This window comes from Rattus norvegicus, chromosome 4 (assembly GCF_021556685.1).
Source record: "Rattus norvegicus strain SHRSP/BbbUtx chromosome 4, alternate assembly SHRSP_T2T, whole genome shotgun sequence".
In the NCBI taxonomy this organism is placed as follows: domain Eukaryota; kingdom Metazoa; phylum Chordata; class Mammalia; order Rodentia; family Muridae; genus Rattus; species Rattus norvegicus.
Genome location: NC_141537.1, coordinates 94,734,382 through 94,758,684, shown reverse-complemented (window position 1 = coordinate 94,758,684; position 24,303 = coordinate 94,734,382). Strand labels below are relative to the sequence as shown.

Genomic DNA, 24,303 nt, shown 5'->3' with positions numbered 1-24,303 from the left:
GCTAGGATTAACAGTGGCCTGGCCTCAATGTTTCCATAACTACAGAAAGCATCACATTATATCTACCACTTATTTTAAGAGAATTTGGAAACTGATCCTAAAATTATTTTTAAAGGACTTAAGGAAGGTAATTTTCTTTTTTCTTTCTTTCTTCCTTCCTTTCTTTCTTCCTTCCTTCCTTCCTTCCTTCCTTCCTTCCTTTCTTTCTTTCTTTCTTTCTTTCTTTCTTTCTTTCTTTCTTTCTTTCTTTCTTTCTTTCTTTTCCTTTTTTAAAGAGTACAATTGGTTAGCAAGGCCATCCTCTTGCTTCAGTCTCACGAATGCTAGAATTGTAGATGTGTGTCTCATGCCTAACCAGGACAGAATTGTTTAAAACTGTATTTTTACTTGTTACATTACTTCTCCGATTTTAATATGCAATGTTATTTGTCCTATTTTGGAGTTTTCTCATGTTTCCTATGGCAATTTCTTCATGAAAATTGATGAGAATGCATTTTTCATGGGTTTAAATAATAGCTACACATTTTCTATGCGGGAACTATGTATGTGTACAGGTAAATACGGAGAGTTCAGAATAATATCTGTGGCTTGGACGTGTCATGGCAAAGCGTATACGATCTGCATTTGAGTGATTATTCTACCGGGAATAAGCGCATGCAACGTTTGAGTGAGAGTTGGCAATTTCTAAAAGTGTAAAATGTTAGTCAATAGTATGTTTACTCTTAATTACTGATGATGGTCTATTAGAGAAAAAGTACTTTTATATGTTAGCGTTGGTAGATTACACTGTTATTCATTTTTGTTATTTTATTTCTTTACACTGTCCATGTTATGGGTCTTTCTGTTTCTTTCTTATAAACTCATTTGTGAGTGAGTTTGTAAGGAGGTAATCAGTCATTGGGATGAAATACGACAGGTTTCCTATTTTTTAAAAAATATCCAGTTTTATAGAAATCGTGCATTGAAATACTATCATACTCTTTTTTGTCAAAACAAGAATAAAATTAACAAAACACTCTGTGTGTAGGAGAGCTAGAACTTTAGTCAAATTTGAGAAGTTGGGGTTAGATGGGAAAATTTTTATTGTAGATAGATGTTACTAATGTAGGGGATTTTCAGCTTCTACACTTTGTCTCTTGAGTGAGAATATATTCACATCTTCACCCATCAGAAGCAATAAAATATCCATGGGCAAAAATTACATCTTCAAAACTATCTGATTGAAGAACTGTTGTCAACAACCTTAAAAAGAGACAATAGCTTTACATGAAATGTTCCAGGAAACGCTAAGCCTTTCACAGGATGTTTTAGTAAAGTGGTGTGTTGGAGTCTTTGTCTCTCCTGATTACAGCAGTCTTTTCCAGGGTGATAGTTACAAATCTATTATGGGAAGAACGATGTGGCTTGGCGAGCCAGGAGTGTGACTCACAACGTGTGTGCATGAGTGTCTGAGTGTGTGCTTTGTTGTGTCTAAATGGAGAAAACTTGAAACATAAAATTCTTTTTTTTCCTTTGGAAAATAAATAATTTGATTGTAGACTCAATTATTTTTGTTGTAATATCAAATCAATATTTTAGCAAGTATATGCACTGAAGTACAGTTATGTTCTATGACATAATCTATATCCCATCTGAGTCATGGTCTTCAATTAGAAAATATCAAGACATATTTTAGCATTGTAAGAGGTATGAATTTTAATGGATTATTATTTCCATTTTTTAAAATAGAAATTAAACTAAGGATGTTTTTTTCTCAAACACCTTCTAGGTATTTTCTAATGTATATTTCTAATGAAATATGTTTCATTGTAATGACTGTATGGATGAACATGAAATCATGTTTTTATGAAGAACTGATGCCAAAACTATTTATATTTGTAAGAAAGTTATGATAATATTTGTGTAAATAAGACACATTTTAAGCACAATTTTAATATTTCAGTATATGATTGAAGTAGAATTTTGAAGGAGAAAATTTGATCTTGAAGCTTTAAATACAATAGGTATTGAACATCATGTCTTTAGAAAGATAACATTTTTGGAAGTTAGAAATTTATGAACTACATTTTTGGCTTTTTCTTTTACAGCTCTTCTAATCCTAATTTTGAATATGAGTCCTTCTTCTCCATCATATATTTCATGAGACAGTCCCTCACTCTGGGTTGTCCAGGCTGGGTTTGGACTTGCAATCTTTCTAGCTTAGTCTCTTGAGTTTCTGAGTTTGCAGGCATATACTCTTGAACCTTGATAACTTTTCTTTTTTTACAGGAAACTTAGACTTTTCACACTATGGATATTTTCTGTTTTTGATGATTTCTTGAATATTTCTATAGAAAATATATTGAAGAATATGTGATGTGAGATAATTTCATAAAGTTATACAATTTCTCAAAACAGAAGAGTAGCGCGACTGAGCCGTTCTGTTTTCTGTGGTAAAGCTTCCATTTTCTATATCTTAAGTTCCTTTTGAATAAACATGTGGCACAGTAATGACCATCATTTATGCAGTCTTATGTCATGCTTTCTATCAGTTTTAAGTTTCAGAGATTTTCAGGAAGCCTTCTCATTTTGGATACCAGGTTTGCTGCTTCTAAAGTGGATTTCTGAGTTACGTCTCTGGTGTGCTGTCCTGACAGACAGATGAGGTCAAAAGGCAGTGTAAAGAGCAGGAGGTGTCCTGTGGTTCCTTCCAGAGCATGCTTGTAGGTTATCAAACATGATCAGGGAGGAATGTGTCTGGACCTCTATTCAGTTTCTTATAGGTTTTATTAAATTCAGGTTAGCCCAAGTGTGTGGTTTTCTTATAGCCTTTCCTGTTTAGTGGACACCCCATTAGCAAAGCCTGTTCAAACTCTTCATTAGGGGAAGAAAGGCACGGGACTGTCCTTAAGTCACCAGGGCACTGGCATTTTTCAATTAATCCCTTATTGTTTTTACAAAAATGCATTAATTTTCTTTATATGTTTTTGAATTCTACATCCTTATTTCACAGTGCTAGATTTTCCCAGACATTTAAGGCATTGATTTAAATACATTTGTTCTATTTTTTCCCTCCTGGGTCTATTGTTTTATTGGGCAGTTTCAATATTCTGGTACTACATAAGCTTTTCTCCTTACTTGGGCACTGGAGTCTGTAATAATAGCAATCAAGGCAGTTCATTCTGACAAATGTGTGTCAGAAAGAGCCTGCTGTGGCTTTGAAATATTGAAAGTGACTGATAACATAATGCAGAGAGCAGAATAAATGCATACAAATGGGAGTTTTAGCTGAGCAGTCAAAGTATGAACTAAACACAGTGTCAGAACTCGGCCCTGAAAGCTCCCAATGCCAGTGGTTACAATGGCAAATTACTAAATGCACTTTGCAAAATGTTTTATGAATAAAGCAGAGGTCAGAGAGTTATCATCCGTCTTTGTGCTTCGGCTTCCATGGGAAACATAATGAAGCCATGTTCCTTTAAAAACTTTCTAGCGTGGAAAGTCAGACATTGTTTAAGATGATAAAAAAAGTAGTAAAGGGCAATTGGGAAATATGATTAGAAAGTTGACATGAGCATTGAATGCAGAAAGTGACGAAGTTGGCGAGTGGACAGCCAGGGTAACAGCAAACCCACTCCATTAGTAGTCTCACTATGTCTACTTTGAATTATCACCACTGGGAAACTGTGGTCCAAAATATTAAGTGAAAAATTGTAAAAAGTGGTCCAAAATATTAAGTGAAAATTTCTCAAAATAAGATATTTTAAGTTTCAAGTCACATGGCTTCATGCTATGACCCGGTGGTGTCTTGTGTTCTTTCGTTCAGGATGTGAGTCGTGTTTTTGTCCTGCGTATTCACACTGCATAGTCTACCCACCCTTTTGCCAGTATCCTTAGGCTGATAATACTGTTACAAAACCAAAGTGCTCGTGCAGAAGTAACCCCCATTTTACTTAATAATGGCTCCAAAGTTCAAGACTACTGAAGTGAAAAAGGCATTAGAGCATAAAACGCAGACAGACGGCTCAACTCTGGTTCATACATGGCATTGCTACAAAACCTATGGATAAGTAACTACGCAAATATGAAGTTTAGTATTACTGGTTTTAGCATTTATCCACTTGGGATCTTGCATCACAACCCCCATGGATCAGAAGGAAGCGTTGCATTAAGATACACCCAGAAAATGTTGACTGGTAAATTGCTAAAACCTGCTCTCGTTTTTTTGAAAAGCATACTGACATTTAAAGTGGGACATTTGAAGAAAGAGCTAATAAAACTAAATCCTTCTAATATTTGAACACTGCATAGCTGGCAAATAAAGTATGAGACTCCCCGGCTTTACGTGAAACATATGTTTCCCTGACTTCTGCTTCTCCAATGATAGAAGTTCTAATAAAATCAGCTCTTGATGTGTAGAGTCCAGCAGGGACTGGACTGTCACCTAGGAAAGAAACTGCTGTGTACTAAAAGCAAGGTATTTCCTGAAGCTCAGTTAAGCTGTCAAGCTACTGTGGAAAAATCTCTCCCCTAATTTTCCTCCCTCTTTCTTTTCTCCCTTCCCGGGCTCTCCTGGCTAACTATATTTGGAAGGCAGCTCATTCTTCCTCAGGGATGTCAAAGCTGGAGATGGAAGTTGAAAGGGTCTGTGCATACTCTTCTGGCAGTTTTCACACATACAAAACAGAACACTTCTGGGCAGTGTTATAAATATCGGTATTATAGAATGTGCCTCAAACCATGTTCTTTTTAGAAGTGCGAATGAATTTAGTATTCTCCAGTCTCAGAGTTCAAAAGTCTAGGGCCGAGATTCACTGGAATTGGCAGATGCCTTAGGAGCTGTTGCCAAATATGTTAACTAATAAAAATGGAACTTGTCCTCTCTGCTGATATCAGGCTGGTTCCTCACGAAGAGTAGACACTGCTGAGAGTGTGGGGCATTTGGGGACTGCTTAAGTTGTCCCAATTCTTTCTCCTGTAGTTTATACAAGGTTAAAAAATTGTTCCACATGGTTCCTTATCTCTAAAGTCTAATTCTCATCCCCATTTAAACTCTATTTTGGGTACATATCATGTGTCATCTGGATTAGTGCTATAAATTTATGATATAACTCTCCCAGAGCTACAATCTAGATAATAAGTAACTAACACTACAACCTCGGTGAATCTTTATGGAAATTAAGCCTTTCATCTTTGGTATGCCTGATATTCCTTAGTGACTTCTGACCATTCTCATGGTCAGTCTGGACCATGACCAGGCATCTCTAGCCTCACGAAATGGAGTCAAGTTGTCCCTTTGTCCTTCCATCTTCTCCAGGACCTGTTGGCTGTATGCCCACCATTTTGACGCTTTGTAAAAATTCTTTCTCCTGTCCATTCTACTTCACCAACTCTGTTTGTTGCTAGGTTCCGTACAGTCAATACATAGAACTAATAGTTTGAAAAATGCCTGCTTTTTCTCTCTCAATTCTTGAGGCTAAGCATTGGTTCAGGATGCCTGCAAGGTTAATTGCTTCTGGGATTCAGCTCTCTTGGCTCTCTGCAGGTCTGTGTTCTGATCTTCTCTTCTTACAGGAACATCCATTATACTGGATAGGGCATAATTCATTGACTTTTTTTTTAACTTCAATTACTTCTTTAATATATAATCACATTCTAAGTTACTACGGCTAGGATCTCTACATTATGGAGAATACTGGCTCATCTGTTCTCCAACTTCAGTTGTTGAATTATCCTTTCAGTGCCAATTCACCTAGGAAACCGTGCCAATACTTCCACAGACCCAGATTTCTTCGTGTTCCTAGCATACCTTACATGAGCAGAAGGACACTTATTCACCTGTTCAATGGATAGTAAATGACTTACACTGAATCTGGATTATTGTATAAATCCATTGCCCATAACGAATGCATGACCGTTTATAGGTGATCAACACATACTCGAGAGCCACCAAGTGTAACTTGAGAGCCACCAAGTATAACTGGGGGGCCACCAAGGCCCCACAGATTCCCATTGCAAAGAACCCTAACTGCCAGTCCCTCACAGAAGCCCACACTTGTATATAAGACAGGATTTCCTTCCAGTCCCTTTCTATCTTTAATAAACCCGACTTTGCTTTATTTTTGGCTCACTCTGAAGTTAATTTAGCAAACTCACAAATGTTGGTTTTAGCTGGTGGGAGTCCGGGGGAGGGGTCTCTAAATAAAGCTCCTCGGGCCATTGGTCCCTTTGCTGGAAACAATTTTGTGTTTTCCCTTTAGGCTCCTCAAGGTTATTTTCTACGTTAGTCCTCTAATGGGAAGCATCAACCTAGTCACATAGATGGCAATGTTGAAGTGGCATGAAGTCACACAGTAAACAGCCCGCTAATAGAGCTGCGTGGACTTTAAATGGTAATTGCAGGAGTAAGGAAGGCTTGGGAGCTGGTGGCTGATGTTCATGACGGGGCCCATCCTTCCTGTACCGTGTGAGTTCCAAGGAGTACTGACATTCTTTTAGAACTTGCCCCGTGAAATCTGGCAGTCCCGAGACTTAAGTCCTTTGTTCTCAAAAGAATGACTCCTCTATTCTGCCAGCGAAAATGGTTGTGTACACAAGGGCAATTCTGGTGGCAAAGAAAGGAGAGTCCTAAGCTGTGGGAACACATCAATTGGCTGTCTGCTGCCGGGGTTAAGATGGATTTTCACTGTTGGCAGAAGATGTGAGAGGCTCTGACGGTGGCATGCGATGGTTCGTTATTTACATTTTTCCCGGAAGGGATGTCTTCACCATCTTTTGTGAGATTATGCAGACTCTGTATCCTAAAGGTAGCCAGTTTTCAGTGAGTGATTTTTACAGATGATGGTCACAATGGCTATTTTAGGCCTAAAATGGTCACCTTCACATCTGAATAAAACTGAATCTGATGATTTTGTATTCAGCTTGCAAGCTCTACAAACCTTTGTTTCATAATGGAAAAAAATTTGTAGCATGTGTATGAAAGGTTTCAAGGGACGACTCCATTTAAGCTTTTGGTTTGTTCTCCTTTTATTTTAATCAGTGATAACACAGAAAAGCTTTGCTTGAAGTTTTTTTTTAAAGCTTTTCTTTGAACAAGTCACTTTTCTCATTTATTTTTTACAATTTTATACATGCACTGAAGGTCAAAAAAGTTCTTAGGTTTAAAGTAGGACATAGAATTCTGCATAAAACATCCCAAAGGGCCCTTTTTTAAAATGTAAGAAATCTGAAAGGCAGAGTCAGCAGCACTGGCTTAGGACCTAGAGTAGATGGCACTTTTTATTCCCAGCACAGAACTGCCTGAGAAAGGAAGCCAAAGGGAGGTTCCTGCATTGTTTGCTTACACATTCATTATCCCTTCCCACACCTCTACTCTAGCACAGGAAAGGAAAGTGACTTGCAGGTTTTAAGACCCTTAGTTTACAGGGAGGACAGTGGAAGCATTGACAGAGGTTGCTCTGATTTAGTTTTTCTCAAGATTAAACAAAACAGAAAAAAAAATAAAAGCAAACAAACAGAAAACCAACTGTGTTTCTAAATGGAAACAGACTGCATTCTCCTACTATAAAAAGATAAAACCTCAGAAGGAGTCACAGCTCTTTAAATTGAGTTCATTGAGTTAACATTAGACTTATTTGTCTGGATTTCCCCCTCACTTCGTGATGGATTGGTGACTGTCCTGTTTGGGCTGATAGCTGCATGTGGAAGGGCTTTAGAAGTTAGCGATATGTGAGTAGATTTTTCCCATGTAGACAGGCTATCGAAGCTGAGGCAGGTAGTAGGGCAGGAGTTACCCAGAGGCAATGTGAGGTCTGAAATTAAGGCAGAGGCACGTTAGCCCCTAAGAATTTCAGGTGCCTTGGAAATCATTTGTCAGGTATGGTGGCTAGTTTTACACCAACTTGACACAAGCCAGGTCATTTGGAAAAAGGGAAATGTAAGTTGAGAAAATTCCTCCCACTATACTGCCCTGTGAGAAGGCCTGTTGGCACCTTGTGGTGCATTTTCTTGATGTGAGGTGGTCCAGCTCACTGTGGGAAGAGGAAATCCTGGACTAGGGGTCATGAGTGTTATAAGAAAGCAGACTGAGTAAACCATGGGAAACAAGCCAGTAAACAGTGCTTCTCATGGCTTATGCGTCAGCTCCTGCCTCTAGGTACCTGCCCTATTTGAGATCATGCCCTGACTTCAGTCAGTGATGGCCTATGATGCTGAATTGTAAAGTGAAATAAACTGTTTACTTTTGATCATACTATTTTATCCCAACAGTAGGAAGGGTAGCTAAGACAACAGGGAGGAGAGTAACTTGTAGGTCTTTTATATATCTTTCTGTCCTTATTTTCATCATGTCTGATTCAATACTTGCTATGGACTTACATTCTGAACATATGAAAATGGAGTAGAGTCTAAGGGCTACAAATCTATAGGCAGGAAGAAATATCAAGGAATAATACTAAGGAAATCTAGAATTATGTGTAATCTGACCTCTCTCAGGGTCAACTGTCCAGTGCTGGTCTTTCCTTTCTGGACTTTGTTTCTTTGCAGTAGCCTATACAAAGATGACTTTATAACACATGACAAAGTATCACTCCTCTAGTTTAAGCTCAAAGGGAATTACTGGATTTTTGATACGATGGAGGTGGGCAGCATTAGAGTTGAACATTTGGTGTGTAGGACACAAAATTTCCCTTTTCAAACAAAAAAACTAACCTTTTAAGTTTTTCTTCTCCCACTATGAAAACTAGGAAAGATTTAGTGACTATAACTGGTAGTATTTTTACTATCAAGGGACTATGATAAAACAGACACGACAAATTACTTCAATAGAGACAATGGATAAGCATGTGATGACCTAGCACCAGTTAATGTCAATAGTCAAGTCTTTGAAGGAAAAGAACTGTTTTGGTGACTAGACTGAGTTATAGAGACTCTAGATGGTCAATGGTGATTCCGTGGGGACAGTTCATGGAGGCAGTAGGAACAACCTGGGTAAATTTGAAAGATAGGCCAAAATATCTGACATGAAATATCTTTTGCTTGGTGAAGATGAGTTCACGGTTGAAATAGGGTAGATATAAAACAGAAATCACAGCTTCAAACTAATGTGCAACTTGGTTATTGTTTCTATGTGAATAATCCCTGATTTCTCTCATGTTTCCTTTGCTATACATTTATTCTGTAGTTCTCATTTGTTTATTTCCTTGCGAGTCAGGGTTTTGCTATGTAGACCCAACTGACCTTATGATTCTCTTGTTCCAGACTCCTAAATGCTAGGATTTCTGGCAGCACGCTAGATTTCCTAATTGACTAAGCACAATAATCATCCATAGTGGTGTCTCACAACATTTAGATGAGCTTAAAAGAACGTTGGCACCATCGACATATGATTGTATTTACAAATAAAAGTATCTCCAAGTGTCCTGAAATATACCACAGAGTAGAAGAGACCAAAGAAGCAATAAAAGACATAAACTGGGAAGAATATCAGGAAAGAACGGGAAAGTTAACAAACACCTATTAAAGTAGTATTTCTCAGTGTGACTACTACAGCAGCAGTAACTGGAATTTGGTAGAAATGAAAATTATGCACACCTCAGATTCAGAAATGCTAGGGCTAGAGGCCAAAAATGATTGTTTTGTCAGGTCCCCCAGGTGCTCTGACACTTGCTTAAAGGTTGACAGGCGCTGTCTCAGGGTGAGGCACCAAGCATAGCTGAGCTGGCCTTGAGATTTATTAAAAAAATAAAATAGCCACAGAATACTCACACAGCTCAGGAATGATCCTTCCTCGGAATGGAAGGTTCAGAGTTTGCTGTGTTTACTCATTCTAAAACACTCTTTTCCATCTTTCTTTCCTGTTTAATGTCAGAACAAGGGCTTGACTCTCAACACACTGTCTCCCAATGGCTCTTTCTTACTTTATACAGACAGCTATACCCTAACTCTGCATCTCTTTTATCCATCCCACTAAACCTTCTATCTTGTACTTCTGATTTTTTTCTTCACACAGACATCTAGATGTCACTACAAATTCAGTGCACACAAACGCATTTTCTCACGTTCTCCTCATCCTGTCTCCTTCTGTGTTCCTATTCACAGTCCTCCAGGTACGAACATAGAGTCTTCCCTCCTCATCTTCCTTTCACATTTCAGACTTTGAAGGTTCTAATCCCAGCCCAGCCACTTATTAACGATAATTTAACCATCAGCAGAGCTGTTACTTTGTCAGCTTTCCTGACTGTAAAATGGGACGCCAATAGCACCTACCTACATGTGTTCTGAGGACAAGGGGTGGAGTTAGTCAGCCTGAAAACTTTAAAGGAGTGCCTCGCACAAGGGTGTGGTGAATGCTAGGTGCTGGGTTATGGGTTGTGACTCTTTCCCCCCATGTTCCTGGACTCTTCAATATGGCTCAGCTTTCCTTCAGATTTGTTGTAGGGACAATACAGTTGACTATTCCATTCACCAGGCCATCTCAGACCTACCACAGATCACTCAGGCTGGGATAAATATGGCCTCAGATTAACTCCCTATATGGAGGGGACAGAAGCACAGTTATGCTAACGGATAGATTTCTTTCTTTTATGAATGAGAGGAATGAGAAGCACACCAAGCTTGTTGCTCGTGTTGATGCTGTTAGCATCGTTTGCTCACAGAGCAAGCCACCCTATTTCTGCAAGGAAGGATGCTTAGGGAGGTGGAACTGAGCATAGTAATTATCATTGTTCTGTTGACTCATCAAAACCTCCAGATTTCAGTTATTTGCATGAAGTCAGAGTTCTGTCCCCAGCACCCACACGAGAAGGCTCACAATGGTTGTAATTCCTGCTCCAGCTGCTCAAATAACTTAGGTAAGAGGGGATTTGGAGTCTACCTATTAAAGTCATGATGAATTAAGGTTCTTCTATGAAGGAAGAACTATCATCTTGGTTAATTAGAGCTGTGAGCTACTTGCAGGAAAAGATGATGGGACAGAAAAAATCCTGAAGCACTATCTCAGTTTTCCATTTCTGATGGGCATATGGTTTGTTTTGCTCAGCTGCTGTAAGACAGTTTCAGTTTTTATCACCCACTCTGTTCTTCTAATGGAGGCTTCTCAGTTTGGCTGATTATATGTCTAAAACCCATCTACATTTGACTGAAACAGATGCCAGCACTCTATTGTGAAGGCAAGTACCTGGGCAGGCATGCTGGCTCTTTGGATGAACTTACTCAAGTTCAGCCCAACTACATATGGTAGGCTGTTGACATGTTAGCATGGGTTCAAAGGCCAGCTCTGCCTCTCAGCTTTGTGACTTTGGAAAACTATAAACCTTCAAATAAGTTTTCCCAAATGTAACATGAGGTTAATAACAGTGTTTAGAATATTATGTTAGGATTACACTACTTCATATAGATAGTGGCTTAATTATGCATTGCACCTCTGACTTTCCTGCTTTTTTGCTATCTATGATTTGAATAACCTCAGCTGAAATTTATGCTTTGTGCTTGCAGTCCGAACCTAAGTGCCTCTCTTATCTGGCAATATCTTCTAGTGAGTAACAAGTAATAGAAGGAACAATTAGTGTCACGTAAACGATATCTCGACTTAGAAGACAGTGACTCTCTCTGAAGTCAAAATTTGTCTTGTAACTAGAGCGAGACAGTGTAATTCTCTTCAACAGAAATTATTAATGTTAGTTAAATATATTTTCAAACTTTCTTAAACAATTCCCTGTCATGGAACATTCTAGTTCGAAGCTGGATGTATTATCTTTATAACCTTTTCCTTGGGTTCCATGATGAGCACTTCATATGCATGTTAATACCAGATGGAGAATTTTAAAGGTTTTACCATTTCCTTCACTAAATTCAGATGAAGATTTCCCATGTATATATCTGCAAGTTAGCATTCTAGTTTGGTCCTGAAGTACATTTTGGGCTTTAATGTTTCTAGAAATAAGTTAATTCCCACAACTTCATGCTGTTCACTTCCTACCATGTAGACTAGTCTGCCTAGTGTCTGCTGTAGTTTGTAGCACATATACTCTACTTGGCACATGCAATTTTTGGAGAGTAAAAGGAGTTATATACAACAATACTTTCCTCTTATTTTTGGAGAAACAGTACAAGTTTTAGACAAGAATTTTCTTGTAAGACACACTTCTAGAAACCGTTATTTGTGCAATGCTTTTGTAACACAAAGGAAAACGTGATGGAAGAGACAGTGTGGTCTAATATATTTTTAAGGTCTAAATCGCCTCCTTTTTTATATAGATCATTTAATAGTCTTACCTTTGTGAAAAGACATCACGGTAGGGACTGCCATGCTGCAGTGCGATGCCATACCCCCGGTCAGCAACAGTATTTCCAACAGTGTAGAAGGAACAGTCGGGGTCATTGATGGCCACATATTCCAACACAGCTGCATCCCATACAAAAGCATAGTTTCCATATTTTACCTGTGAAATTATGGGGGAAAAACAAAATAGGACTTAAAAATTCATAGGATAATAAGTATTACAACGGTATATGCAAAAATTATAGGCTATATGTGTTTAAGTAAACTCTTATTTCTGTTTCTGTTAGTCTTAAATTCTGGAAGTGTGGTGAAGGTAGACTTGTGTTCATGCTTTCAGGCAGTGTGGCTTATAGTTGTCATATGGAATGCAAGAATGTTCAAGACATGTTTCTAAGCTCGCAGTGTGTCCTACCACTTAGATGGTCATTCGTAGGACCCTCAAAAACTATACTTCTACAATAGTTGAGAGATGCTGATTCTGTTAGGCTACTAGGCTGCCTCCAAACCAGGCACATTTCTTCACACCCACCATGGCTTCCTCATGACCTATGTTTTACATAAATGCTCACAATTCACATTAAGGAGAAATTACTAATACTGCTCTATCCATAAATTTCACTCTGCCTTTTTTGTCCAACTGAGTTCACCTCTTTCCAAGTACAATTATGGAGGTCTTACAATTAGTGCCTAAACAAGTCTTTTTTGAGTGTTTTGTTAGAAAATTTTATTTTATGCCATATCTTCCTTTCCAAAGAAGCCCCTTTCCTTGATGGTCATTACAAGGAGGGATGCAATTGTACAATCTTCTGTATCAGTTGGGAGCATAAATTCATAGTGGGTCATCTAGAATATATTTTAGTGAATTTTTTCAGTCAACAATAATTCATATGGGAACCTGCCAATATAGTTTGGATTTGTCGTGTCTTTTCTACCATGCAAAGGTCATGCGTGGAATACTAAGGCTGCAGCTGGTCGTACTGTTCAGAGGTGGATGGATAATGAGGGCATGGACTTCATTAGTGGATTACTCATTGACAGGATCACTGATATGCATGTAGGCAAAATACTCAGGTACACAAAATAAATCTAAAACTTAAAAAGCAATAAAAGAAGCAATTATGATAAATATCTCAATAGTTTGTCTAGAAAACTATTAAAGATAAAGATAAAATTTAAGGACTTCATAGAACAAATAATTTTTTTATTTAAATTATTTTTTCTTTATTAACTTGAGTATTTCTTATTTACATTTCGAATGTTATTCCCTTTCCCAGTAGAACAAATAATTAACTCTAAAGTTAAGTTTATTTATATTAAAAGAAGAATGTACTATTATTAAAAAGAAAAGAAGGCATCAGCAATGGCTCAATGACTAAACTGCTTACTATGCAAACAAAGGATCAAAGAATCAGGTAGATCCAGGGTGGGCAGGGCAGCTCTCCTATACTTTCTGCCTTGGCAGGCAGAAACAGGCTCCCCAGAACCAGCTGACTGGAGAGACTAACCACATTACTGACTAGATTTGACAGAGAGTTCCTGCCACAGGAGTAAGGTCAGGAGGGAAGGAGGAAAACTCCCAAGACCAACTTCAGGCCTCAGAACATCACAAATGTGCACGCGTATCCACATGTGTACCTCTATACCTTTGAACATGCATATACACATGAAAAAGAAGATGGAAAAGAGACGCTGGTTCAGTGTTAACACAGTACTGGAAAACTGCATCTTACAAAGGTGTGGAGCTTCATAAAAACTGAAGTAGGGTCAAAGAAGTAGTTCAGTGGGTAAAAGTGTTCCCTATTGTTCCAGAGGACCCAAGTTCATGTGGCTTGCAACCGTGAAACTCCAGCTTCAGGTACCTCTGTCTCTTGAGGGGATGCATACACACACACACACACACACACACACATACACACACACAGACCCACACACACACATATACACACACACACACAGACCCACACACATACACTCAGATACACACACATACTCACACACACAGACACACACACAGACACACACACATTTGCACACACACATAGACACACACACAGACACACACATATACAGACACACACATACATAGACACACACACAGACACACACAGACACACACAGACACACACAGATACACACATACACAGATACACAGACACACACACAGAGACACACTCACAGACACACACACAGACACACACAGACACACACAGACACACACATACACATACACACACAGACAAACACACACAGACACACACAGACACACACAGACACACACAGACATACACACAGACAGACAAACACACAGACACACAGACACACACAGACACACACAGACACACACACACACAGACACACACACACACTCTCACACACAGACACAAACACAAACACATACACTCACACACACACAATCACACAACTAAAAACAATCTTAAAAATGCTGTGCCACATGATTATTTGACAGGTATGGTGGCTTTTAATCACAAAACTCAGGAGACAGAGCAGTCATATCTCTGTGAGTGTTAGACCGGGCAGGGTTAAACAATGAGACACTATCTCAAAAAAATTGAAATAATTCTTTAAGACATTTGTCAATACTTACAATAGTCATTTATATAATCCTTTTGTTTTGTTTTGTGTTTTGAAGCAGAATTTGTCTGTATAGGCCTAGCTATTCTGAAACTTACTCTGTGGATCAGGCTGGCCTTAAACTCAAAGTCAGAGATAAACAAACCCCTGCCTTCCAGATGCTGGGATTAAAGGAGTGATCCACCAGTGCCTAGCTTTTTTATTATTTCTAAACAAGGAAGAGAACATTTTTTTTTCAGTGAAATAGAAATATAGTCCTTAGCCAGTCATAGTATTGTATGCCTTTAATCCCAGCACTAGGAAGGCAAAGTCAGGCAGATTTCTGTGAGTTTAAGGCTAGCCTGGTCTACAGAGTGAGTTACAGGGCAGCAAGAACTGTATAGTGAGACCTTATTTCAGAATAAAAAAGAAATATAAAGAAATATAGAGTCCTACAAGGAGCAAGTCATTAATAAGTCTAATGGTGTTGTCAATTGGTCAAGAAAATGATGCCTGCTATTATTTCAACGTGGCACTTATGATGCTGTTTATGTCATGCATGTTAGCCCATGCTATAACAGAGGAAACAAAAACATGACATCATCCTTTCTTTATGACATAGAGACAAAATTATATTAATTTATGACAAGAAGAATTGTTCAGGAATCAGCTGAACAAGTATTTGAAAGTATTTTAACCGAGACCAAGTATAAGTAGACAGATACATATAACCCGCTGTCCTATAATTTACAAGTAAAATATAAATTATTTGAGAAAAATCCACTTACAGTAAATACTACTATTTTCTAAGAATTTTAATAGGTCTTAAAGACCGTACATGAGAACCTTTTCTATATAAAGTGTAGTATATTTCCCAGAGTACAGATGCTTTAAAACTGACATATATAATGTTTTTCATATGTATTATATTGTATATTATAAATGATAAAACATGTTTTCCTCAAATCATTTCAAACAATGCAGTTGAAGATTTATAATAATAATAATGATGATGATAATAATTGTTATTGTTGTTGTTATTCTTGTTGCTACATCTTTTCTTTCTTTTTCTTTTCTTTTCTTTCTTTTCTTCTTATAAATTGAGACAGAGTCTCACTATGTGGCTCTGGCTGTCCTGGAACTCACCAGGCTAAACTTGAACTCACAGAGAACTGCCTGCTTCTGCTTCCTAAGAAAAAGGTCCTCTATGGTTAGGAATATCCCACTTTGCTACTAAGAAGTATTCTAGTGCTATAGTTACTAGTTTGTGAGCTGTGCCATTGTACCCCAATATATGACAACATTATCATTACTATTGCATACACTATTCTACAAATTTAATGTTAGGAAGCTTTATGAGTGCATTTTTAAAGAGAAGCATTAAAATTGTGCGATGATAGCCTATAGAAAGACCAATGAAATAATTTTTAAAATGTTCTTGGCAGGTTTTCATTGCTTAATGCATGCAAGCACTGTCCTTTGAATGGTTTTAAACTATCAAATTTAAACTACTGAGAAAATATTCATCAGCAAAGTCTACAGCCACTTTTTAAGAGAGAAAATAATTGAGAGGCTGGTCTCGAAAATATCCAATCCATCTGACTAGGTGGTAGATGTTTTAGAGGACTTCAACTAACTCTTGTTCTTGAGGTCATGTTTGGATTAGGAGCCTAAATCAATGGCATTGATTTATTCGCTAATGTGGGGCTTTGTCTAGATTAAACAAAGGGCAAGAGTATATCTGAGTGCTTCCTCTTCTTATATTCCAGACCCCATTGTGAGAAAGATGACAAAACGTTATCTACTGCCACTGTTGTCCATATCTAGACCCCAAAGTATTAAGAAGCTGTGGTACACTATTGAGGAAATGAAACTTTCAAAGATCTCACAATCTTTAAACTATGCATGCTATGATAATGACTGGTCCGTCAGGATATGTCAATTTGTCATGGTAACATGAATGTTTTGGGAGTAACCACCAACTTCCTGATTAATGTCTGCTCCATGAGATGGAGCTCATTCTCAACACTTTTTTTCTTTTCTTTTTTTCTTTTTTCTTGGATTTTTATTTTTATTATTATTTACATTTCAAATGTTATCCCCTTTCTGGGTTTCCCCTCCCTATCCTAAATTCCCTCCCGCTGTTTCTATGAAGGTACCCCCCACCCACTCCATCCTGTCTCCCTGCCCTGACATTATCCTACTCTGGGGCATTGAACCTTCATAGCACCAAGGGCCTCTCCTCCCATTGATGCCCAACAAGGCCATCATTGGTTACATATGCGGCTGGAGATATGGGTTGCTCCATGTGTACTCTTTGGTGATTTATTTCCTGGGAGCTCTGGGGGGGGGGTCTGGTTGGTTAATGTTGTTGTTCTTCCTATGGGACTGCAAACCTCTTCAGCTCCTTTAGTCCTTTCTCTAACTCCTCCATTGGGATTCCTGTGCTCAGTCCAATGGTTGGCTGTGAGCATCTGCCTCTGTATTTGTCAGGCTCTAGCAGAGCCTCTCAGGAGACAGCTATATCGGACTCCTGTCAGCATGCACTTCTTAGCATCTGCAATAGTGTCTGGATTTGGTGACTGCATGTGAGATGGATCCCCAGGTGAAGCAGTCTCTGAATGGTCTTTCCGTCAATCTCTCTTCTACATTTTGTCTCCATATTTCCTCGTGTGAGTATTTTGTTCCCCCTTCTAAGAAGGCCTGAAGAATCCACACTTTGGTCTTCCTCCTCCTTGACCTTCATGTGGTCTGTGAATTATATGTTGGGTATTCCAAGCTTTTGGGCTAATATCCACTTATCAGTGAGCATTTCCAGCACTCTTAATGCATCCAAGAACTTGTGGTCTTTGGCCCTGGGGGAAAACTTAATACTGTGTGAACATTGTTTTACAAAGGAATTTAATGAATTATTGCTATACCCACAGATCAGTGCTTCTCTCACTCTTTATCAGAGAAATTTCTTCTTGAGGTGGCTTTGAGACAAAGACATGCTCCCCAACTGGTTAATATACGGAGAAAAAGAGACGGTGGACAGGACACAGCCATTTTCCTAATGTTCAGAAAACTTTGTGGCAGAAAGGGAAAAGATAACATAAGAGCTGGAGAGAGGAGCGCACCTTCAGGAAAACATTCTTTTCTGAACACAGCAGGAGAGCTGAACATATACACTCAGAGCAGTTGTGGTGGCATGGACAAGAGTGGCAGCAACTCACACCAGACAATATCGTAGCATGGAGGGGGTGGGTGGGCACAGAATCCCACCACTAGCGAGGTGGTTTTGGCATTTGATAGCTTCTAAGGAAGAAAAGACATCTTTCTTCAATGGTGTGAGCCCTGGTAGGTCCAGGACATACTCCTTTTCTAAGAATAGGAGAAATTGGACCTAATTGGGGAAAATGAAGAAAACTGAAAGTTAGGTGGGTAGTGAGGATGTAGGAGAAGTCATTGGGTCATGAATATGGTACACATTGTATCAAATTCTCCCTTAATAAAGACATGGAAGGATCTCAGGGGAGTCGGAAGAGGGGAAAGTGCTACAAGAATATATTGCTCGAAAAAACTCTTTTCAATAAAATGAAATTGAAAAAGAATACTGTTTAAAAACAGGTCCTGTTGTGATTGGTGGACTTTTGATATCTATTGATGCTCAGTTCAGAAGGCCTTATAGCAGTTCCAGAGTAACAACAGTTCGAGGACGATAACCCTCAGAGGGCGTTTGATTGCTAGATTCCTACAGTGTCGCCCCAGAATTGCTTCATGTTCAGTTCAAGGACTTTCCATCGAGATGTGTGCTGGCAGTTCTCAGGGATCCTGTTAGACTGAAATTTTAAGAGTGATGTACATCTTGAGCTTTTTCCATAATCTATTTACAGGTGGATCACTGGGACAAGTTGCACAATGGCTGTAGCACATTACACAGTCCTACCCAGCTTCCGTTGAAACACACAGGAAACACATTTTCATGGAGAGGAACCGAGACAGTTTGCTCAATTATTCTGGTGACTGAAATAGTTGTACAAAAATTCAAATATTTAAGCTCCACATCTATGTACCTAGCTGATTAAACACAGATAGTCTATGGAGACCACTTCTCCTTCACGCACACTCTACTAAGCTAAACATCGTTTTTGCAAGTTTCTTCCTGTCAGATGAGGAAAGGTAAACTTTCAATATTATTTTCTCAAATATTTGCATTTCTAGACTAGTAAAGAGAAAAATGAAAAAATATATTTGAAAACTAATGCTCCTCAGTGTTCATTGGAAGATGACACATTTCTTTCCCTTTGTGGACTGTCGTTGTTCCCATGCTCCTATTCTGTACTCCCATGATGAAATGATGAAAAAAACACTCAGTAGTTTATTACGTAGTACCCTCCATGGTAACTGAGAAAGCCCAAACTATAAGCATATACACTTACCATCTACCATTCTACAGAACTTAATATGAATTGAGAGATCAATATTCATTTTTATATGAAGCTTTAATTTACTAAATTCGTATAGGCTCACATCAAAACCCAAATCCACAAAAAATAGCAATCATAATCTTTTATTAAGGACATTCACTGGGAACAATTTTGGAAAGTTGAGATTTAAATGAAAACAGTAAGGTAAAATGTTTGCTGATTGACAGCATCCAGTATTTATTTTTTTATGAGAATAGATAAAATGCAAGACATCTTTAGATTCATAAAATACTCTTTCCTATGAATTTCTTTGATATTTCTGACACTTTGAGACACCCGAGTCTATGGCAGCCAAGTCACAGATGTAGTGATCCAGCTTCCTCCAAGCCATGCTGCTGATCAGTGGTCATTTGGAACTCAATCACATCTGCTACAGTCATTTCAGAATCTTAAAGACACACTTTCATGGAGACATTATCCACCGGAAAGCCAAAGTAGGTGAGGAGCAGTAATCCTCACCTTTAAGGCACAGAACATTGACTTTGAGAAACAACATTTATGTAAATAAATATATTGTGACATAAGCTGTGAAATGCAGCTTCTTTGATGTTCTATAACCACACTACTAAGATAAAAGGACTGAGGTTTTAAAAGCAAAAGTTGGTGTTTGTTAAACTGTGGGGATGATGACTGTTCATTTACGTTGTGTGATTGCAAAACCCTATGTGACCATTACTCTCTAAGCTTTTCTGATTCTCACCATCAGAATGAAGAAATGTTTAGCAATTAAAATAAGCCTGAGAGTGGAAAACTTTAAGATTAAAAGGTCTGAGAATAAGGTCAGCAAAATAAATTCTAACTCATGTAATAGTGGTCCTTGTAATTCACTGTCCATTTACATCCTCAAGATGAGATGGCTTTAATATTTATTACATGTGGACCTAGGTGCTGCCCTCTTCCACTATAGGCAGATTGATAATTTAGCAGTATTCTGAACTTATGCAGCACAGTAAATAATGTTCACGTCCATATTTGAGTGTTTAGGATACACACACACACACACACACACACACACACACACACACACAGAGACATGCATGCACACATGCACATGCATATACACAGGTATGGTTTTGTTTACTGCTGCTTCAACTCTTGGCCTGCCATACTTTTGTGTGCTTTATTTGAAATTTCAAGTTCACTTTGATATAGTCATCATATGGCACAAACTTTCATAAACAAGATATGAAAATGTTTAAAATTAAGTCAACACTAACTTTTCAAGAGTGTCTTCTGTTAACACACATGCAAACATGTACTAAATAAACAAATGTAATAAATTAAGACATGGCTGTTGCTAAAATGTTTAGGACTTACGCTTTGAAGTAAAGGACAAAAGAATGTCCTTTATTATAGAAAAACATTGAAAATGACAGGGCATAAAAGAATTATGTTAAAACAAAAATATTCTTTTCTATACTCATATAATAGTATAATTATGAGTATTTAATTATGTTAAATTGTGTTTTTTTAAAAAAGTCATGGGAAGCTGGCAAAGAATGGGCTGATACCCTTGAATCGTTCAATGTTAGGTGTAGACTGGGACAAAACCTCAGAGAACAGTTAGCACTTTCAAAAATATTAAATAATTGTAGTGTGTAAAGTTAGGAAAATGTCAGTTTCTTTACTAATACTGCAGCTGTTTTTGAAATACTGTAACTTGTTTGAAAACAAGCTAAAATTACTTTCCTGCTTTATAACCATTTTGGACCTGCATTGCCAGCGAGGTGATTCAGGGCGTTTCTATGATAGACATCTTTAACATGTTTAACTCACATGGTGAGTTTAAGGAGTCAAGGCTGTGATTGGTATTCAGGAGAGAACCTGTGACATCACTCTGGAGAACTGGAGTCAAATCTATCCAAGATTAAGCCCTGGTCTTCCTGTTGGGTGAAGTCTATACTGTTTTAGCACTGAAACTTTACTTTCATGAAGAACATGTTATTTGGATGTCATCACACAACAGCGATGCTAGACTCAAGGAAACTGGGCTTGGAAGAGCCACAATTAACAAAGGATTTCATGTTGGATGGCAAAAGAGAGAAGGTTTTAAATTCCAATGCTGTCCTGCTTGCAAGATCATCTACAAGAGTGGCGGGTTGAAGTTTGTGGGATAATCAAGCAATATCTGATTTGATTTAAGGTGTAACCCATATCTGACATTCCTTGTGTGACCAAGAACCTGAGACGAGATAGCTCAGGCTCCTGTTGGCAAAACAAATACTACTGTTCTCAAACATAAACAAAAACAAAACACAAACAATACCCTTAAACAAGCAAACAAACAAAAAACTGTGGCACTAAAATTCCTCCTAATGGCACTTTGCTAATGTCATAGGTAATCGCCTTGTTATCAGCAGAGAAGTTTCTTTCTGTTGCGGATGTGAACTAATACAGAGATGGAGTCAGGTATAATGCAAAGAAAGGGATCTTGGAACATTCAGCAGCAAAAGGGATGTCCCCACCACATCTGTCCCCTCAGGGCCTTGAGAAAGAGGAGGCAGAAAAAGTGCAAGAGCCAGGGAAACGGAGGATAACAAGAAAAGATGAAGAGTCACGATGACTTGTAATAGACACATTCTGGAAATAACTCACTAACTCACTTCTCTTACAACGTGTTGATCTATTCACGAAGTCTAAACCTTCGCCACCTGATGATTGCTTCATAAGTGCATAGATGATCAAGGTCAGTAAGTTTTTGTGGAGACATTGAAGACATTAGAAATCACTAATCAGCTGATCTAATGTAATCTCAATGCTGGCTAGGCGTCTTGACTAGAGCAAAGAAGACAGAAGGGGTAAAAGGAATTGATCCATCTTTTAGATAGATAAAATTCACTCTGGGAAGACCTGTAAAGGCGTTTACCATGGTCATTTAACCATTTTGAAATGTCTTCATTTTTTTTCTATTTGTGATACTTGTCTTGAACTTTCATTGCTGCATGTAAATCCTTTTAGTGATATTTGCTGAGAAGGAAATATTTTAATGAATTATTTTAGTTTGCAAGATTTATTCACTTTATTTATGTATGTGTAAATTTGTCTGTGCAAATGCGTGTGTACATGAATGTATCTCTAGGGCTCCTTTAGAAATGATGAAAAATTGGCATACAAACCACTTTTAAGAGTTGGCCCCATGTTCTGCAATAAATGTCCAAGTCAAAATGAACTCAATGGTATTTTTTTTTGTCTCATAATACTTTGTCTGGGTTTGTTTCTTCTCCTTCTGCTTCTCCTCTTTCTTCTTTTTCTTCCTCCTCCTGCTCCTTCTCCTCCTCTGCTTCTTCTTTTCTTCTCCTCTCCCCTTTTCCCTCTCCTTTTCTGTTTTTCTCCTCTTTCCTCTTTCCCCAGCTGGTCTTTTGCTTATGTATTTTATGGTTTCTGATCTTGTGATTTTAGGGGATTTCTGTGTGCCAACGTGTGCCTTTATCTCTGTATGTGCTTCTGGTCGTGATATTCCCTTGGCCCTTTGCTTTTCTGTCTCTACATTTGCTTTTATTTTATCTTGTTTTCATTTTTCTCTCTTCTTCTAGATGCCTGTTAGTCTTCTAATGAGAAAGAGCAAGAAAGAATGAGGATTTAGTAGTTGGGGAGGTGGGAAGGATCTGGGCAGATCTGGAAATGGGAAACCATAATCAGTTTATGCTTTAAAGATACTGCTCTCAATCTTGTCAGAAATCTACTAACTGTACCATTAAATGTTTAAGCTTACGATAGAGACTCCCAACGCTTGACAGTTACCCACTAAGGTGTTGAGAAGATAAATGCATGGCTACCAGAGACTGTCTGGACTGTGGTATGATGACCACTGAGAAACACTGCCATTGCCTTGTCTACTGCCAGGGCTTGGTCTACACTGTGGATAGAACAGGATACCCTGAGAATCAAATGTCTCACACTGCCTAAGCCAAGGTGGGTAATTTCTCATTTCACACGTATCTATTACACAGAGTAAAAGCTCTTTGCCTCTGGACTTGAAAGCCCGACTGACTCCGTCCAAGTTGCCATGAAGACCACAGAGACCTGGGAATTGTTTAGGACCACGAATGAAACTCTGTCACTTTAATACATTTAATATATGACTCCTAGATTATAAATTATTCTTCCCCAGATTTCTGACTACATTGATAGCTAAGGTAACTGTACCTTGACAGCTAGAGAAGAGACTTAGCTTCCTATCCTAAGATAATCCACTACTGTATTTGCTCATCGATTTGTTAACTAGCTCAGACTGCCACATTTCTTACAGACTTCACGATAAACAATACACAAGTTCAGATGTAAGCTTTCACAAATGTTCCCTTTACTTCCTTACCCAAACTCAGTTTCCGGCAAGGAAATGCTTCATATTTCCTCTTCTTGCAATGCCACTGTCTTAGCATTATTTGAGTTCTTATAAATTTGCCTAACCTTAATAAAATATACCACTGTACAATCCAATTATATCAACACAAATTCAGATTTTAAATTTTCTTTGATTGTTTTTTAACTAAATTTAAAGTGTTTCTCATGCTGAATCTACACTATAAGCTATCATACTCAAATATATGTTTCATTTGATTCTACTTTAACTATAGACTTATGGTGTTTCTCTTGATATATGATCAACTATATTCACAAGGTCAAAGTTTTGAGTTTCCTTTGCCTCTTAATTATAAACTTAATTTTTTCCTCATTATATATATTCAGTCTCCAAGACAGAAGAAAAAAAGCTCATCTTGTTCCTTCTACTACACGAAAGGTTTTTGTCTTCCCTAAGCTCATCTTACTGTACATATTGTTAACAAACTTGTCTCTTCTGTAAACTTATAAGCTACAGGAAGCTCACTCAGATCTACCTCTCATGGACCAAATAGACTCTGTCCAGATAACTACACCTATCGATTCCTGAGGGTAGGATCCTTCTCCTGTTCCTGTGACTGGGACTCACCTCTCTCCTAACTACCAAGATGTAAGGGTTTCAAATGTATTTTCAAATATATACCTAAACTTCCAAATGTACCC

At 38.1% G+C, this 24,303-nt stretch overlaps 1 protein-coding gene across 2 annotated transcripts in view; it reads right to left on the bottom strand.

Annotated features, from left to right (window-relative positions):
• Window positions 1-24,303, bottom strand: part of Grid2 (glutamate ionotropic receptor delta type subunit 2) — a 1,491,717-nt gene that overhangs the window by 137,919 nt on the left and 1,329,495 nt on the right. For both annotated transcript variants that reach the window (XM_087659390.1, NM_024379.2), the window contains 1 exon segment: window positions 12,253-12,419. In XM_087659390.1, the coding sequence (XP_087515516.1) occupies window positions 12,253-12,419 (167 nt within the window).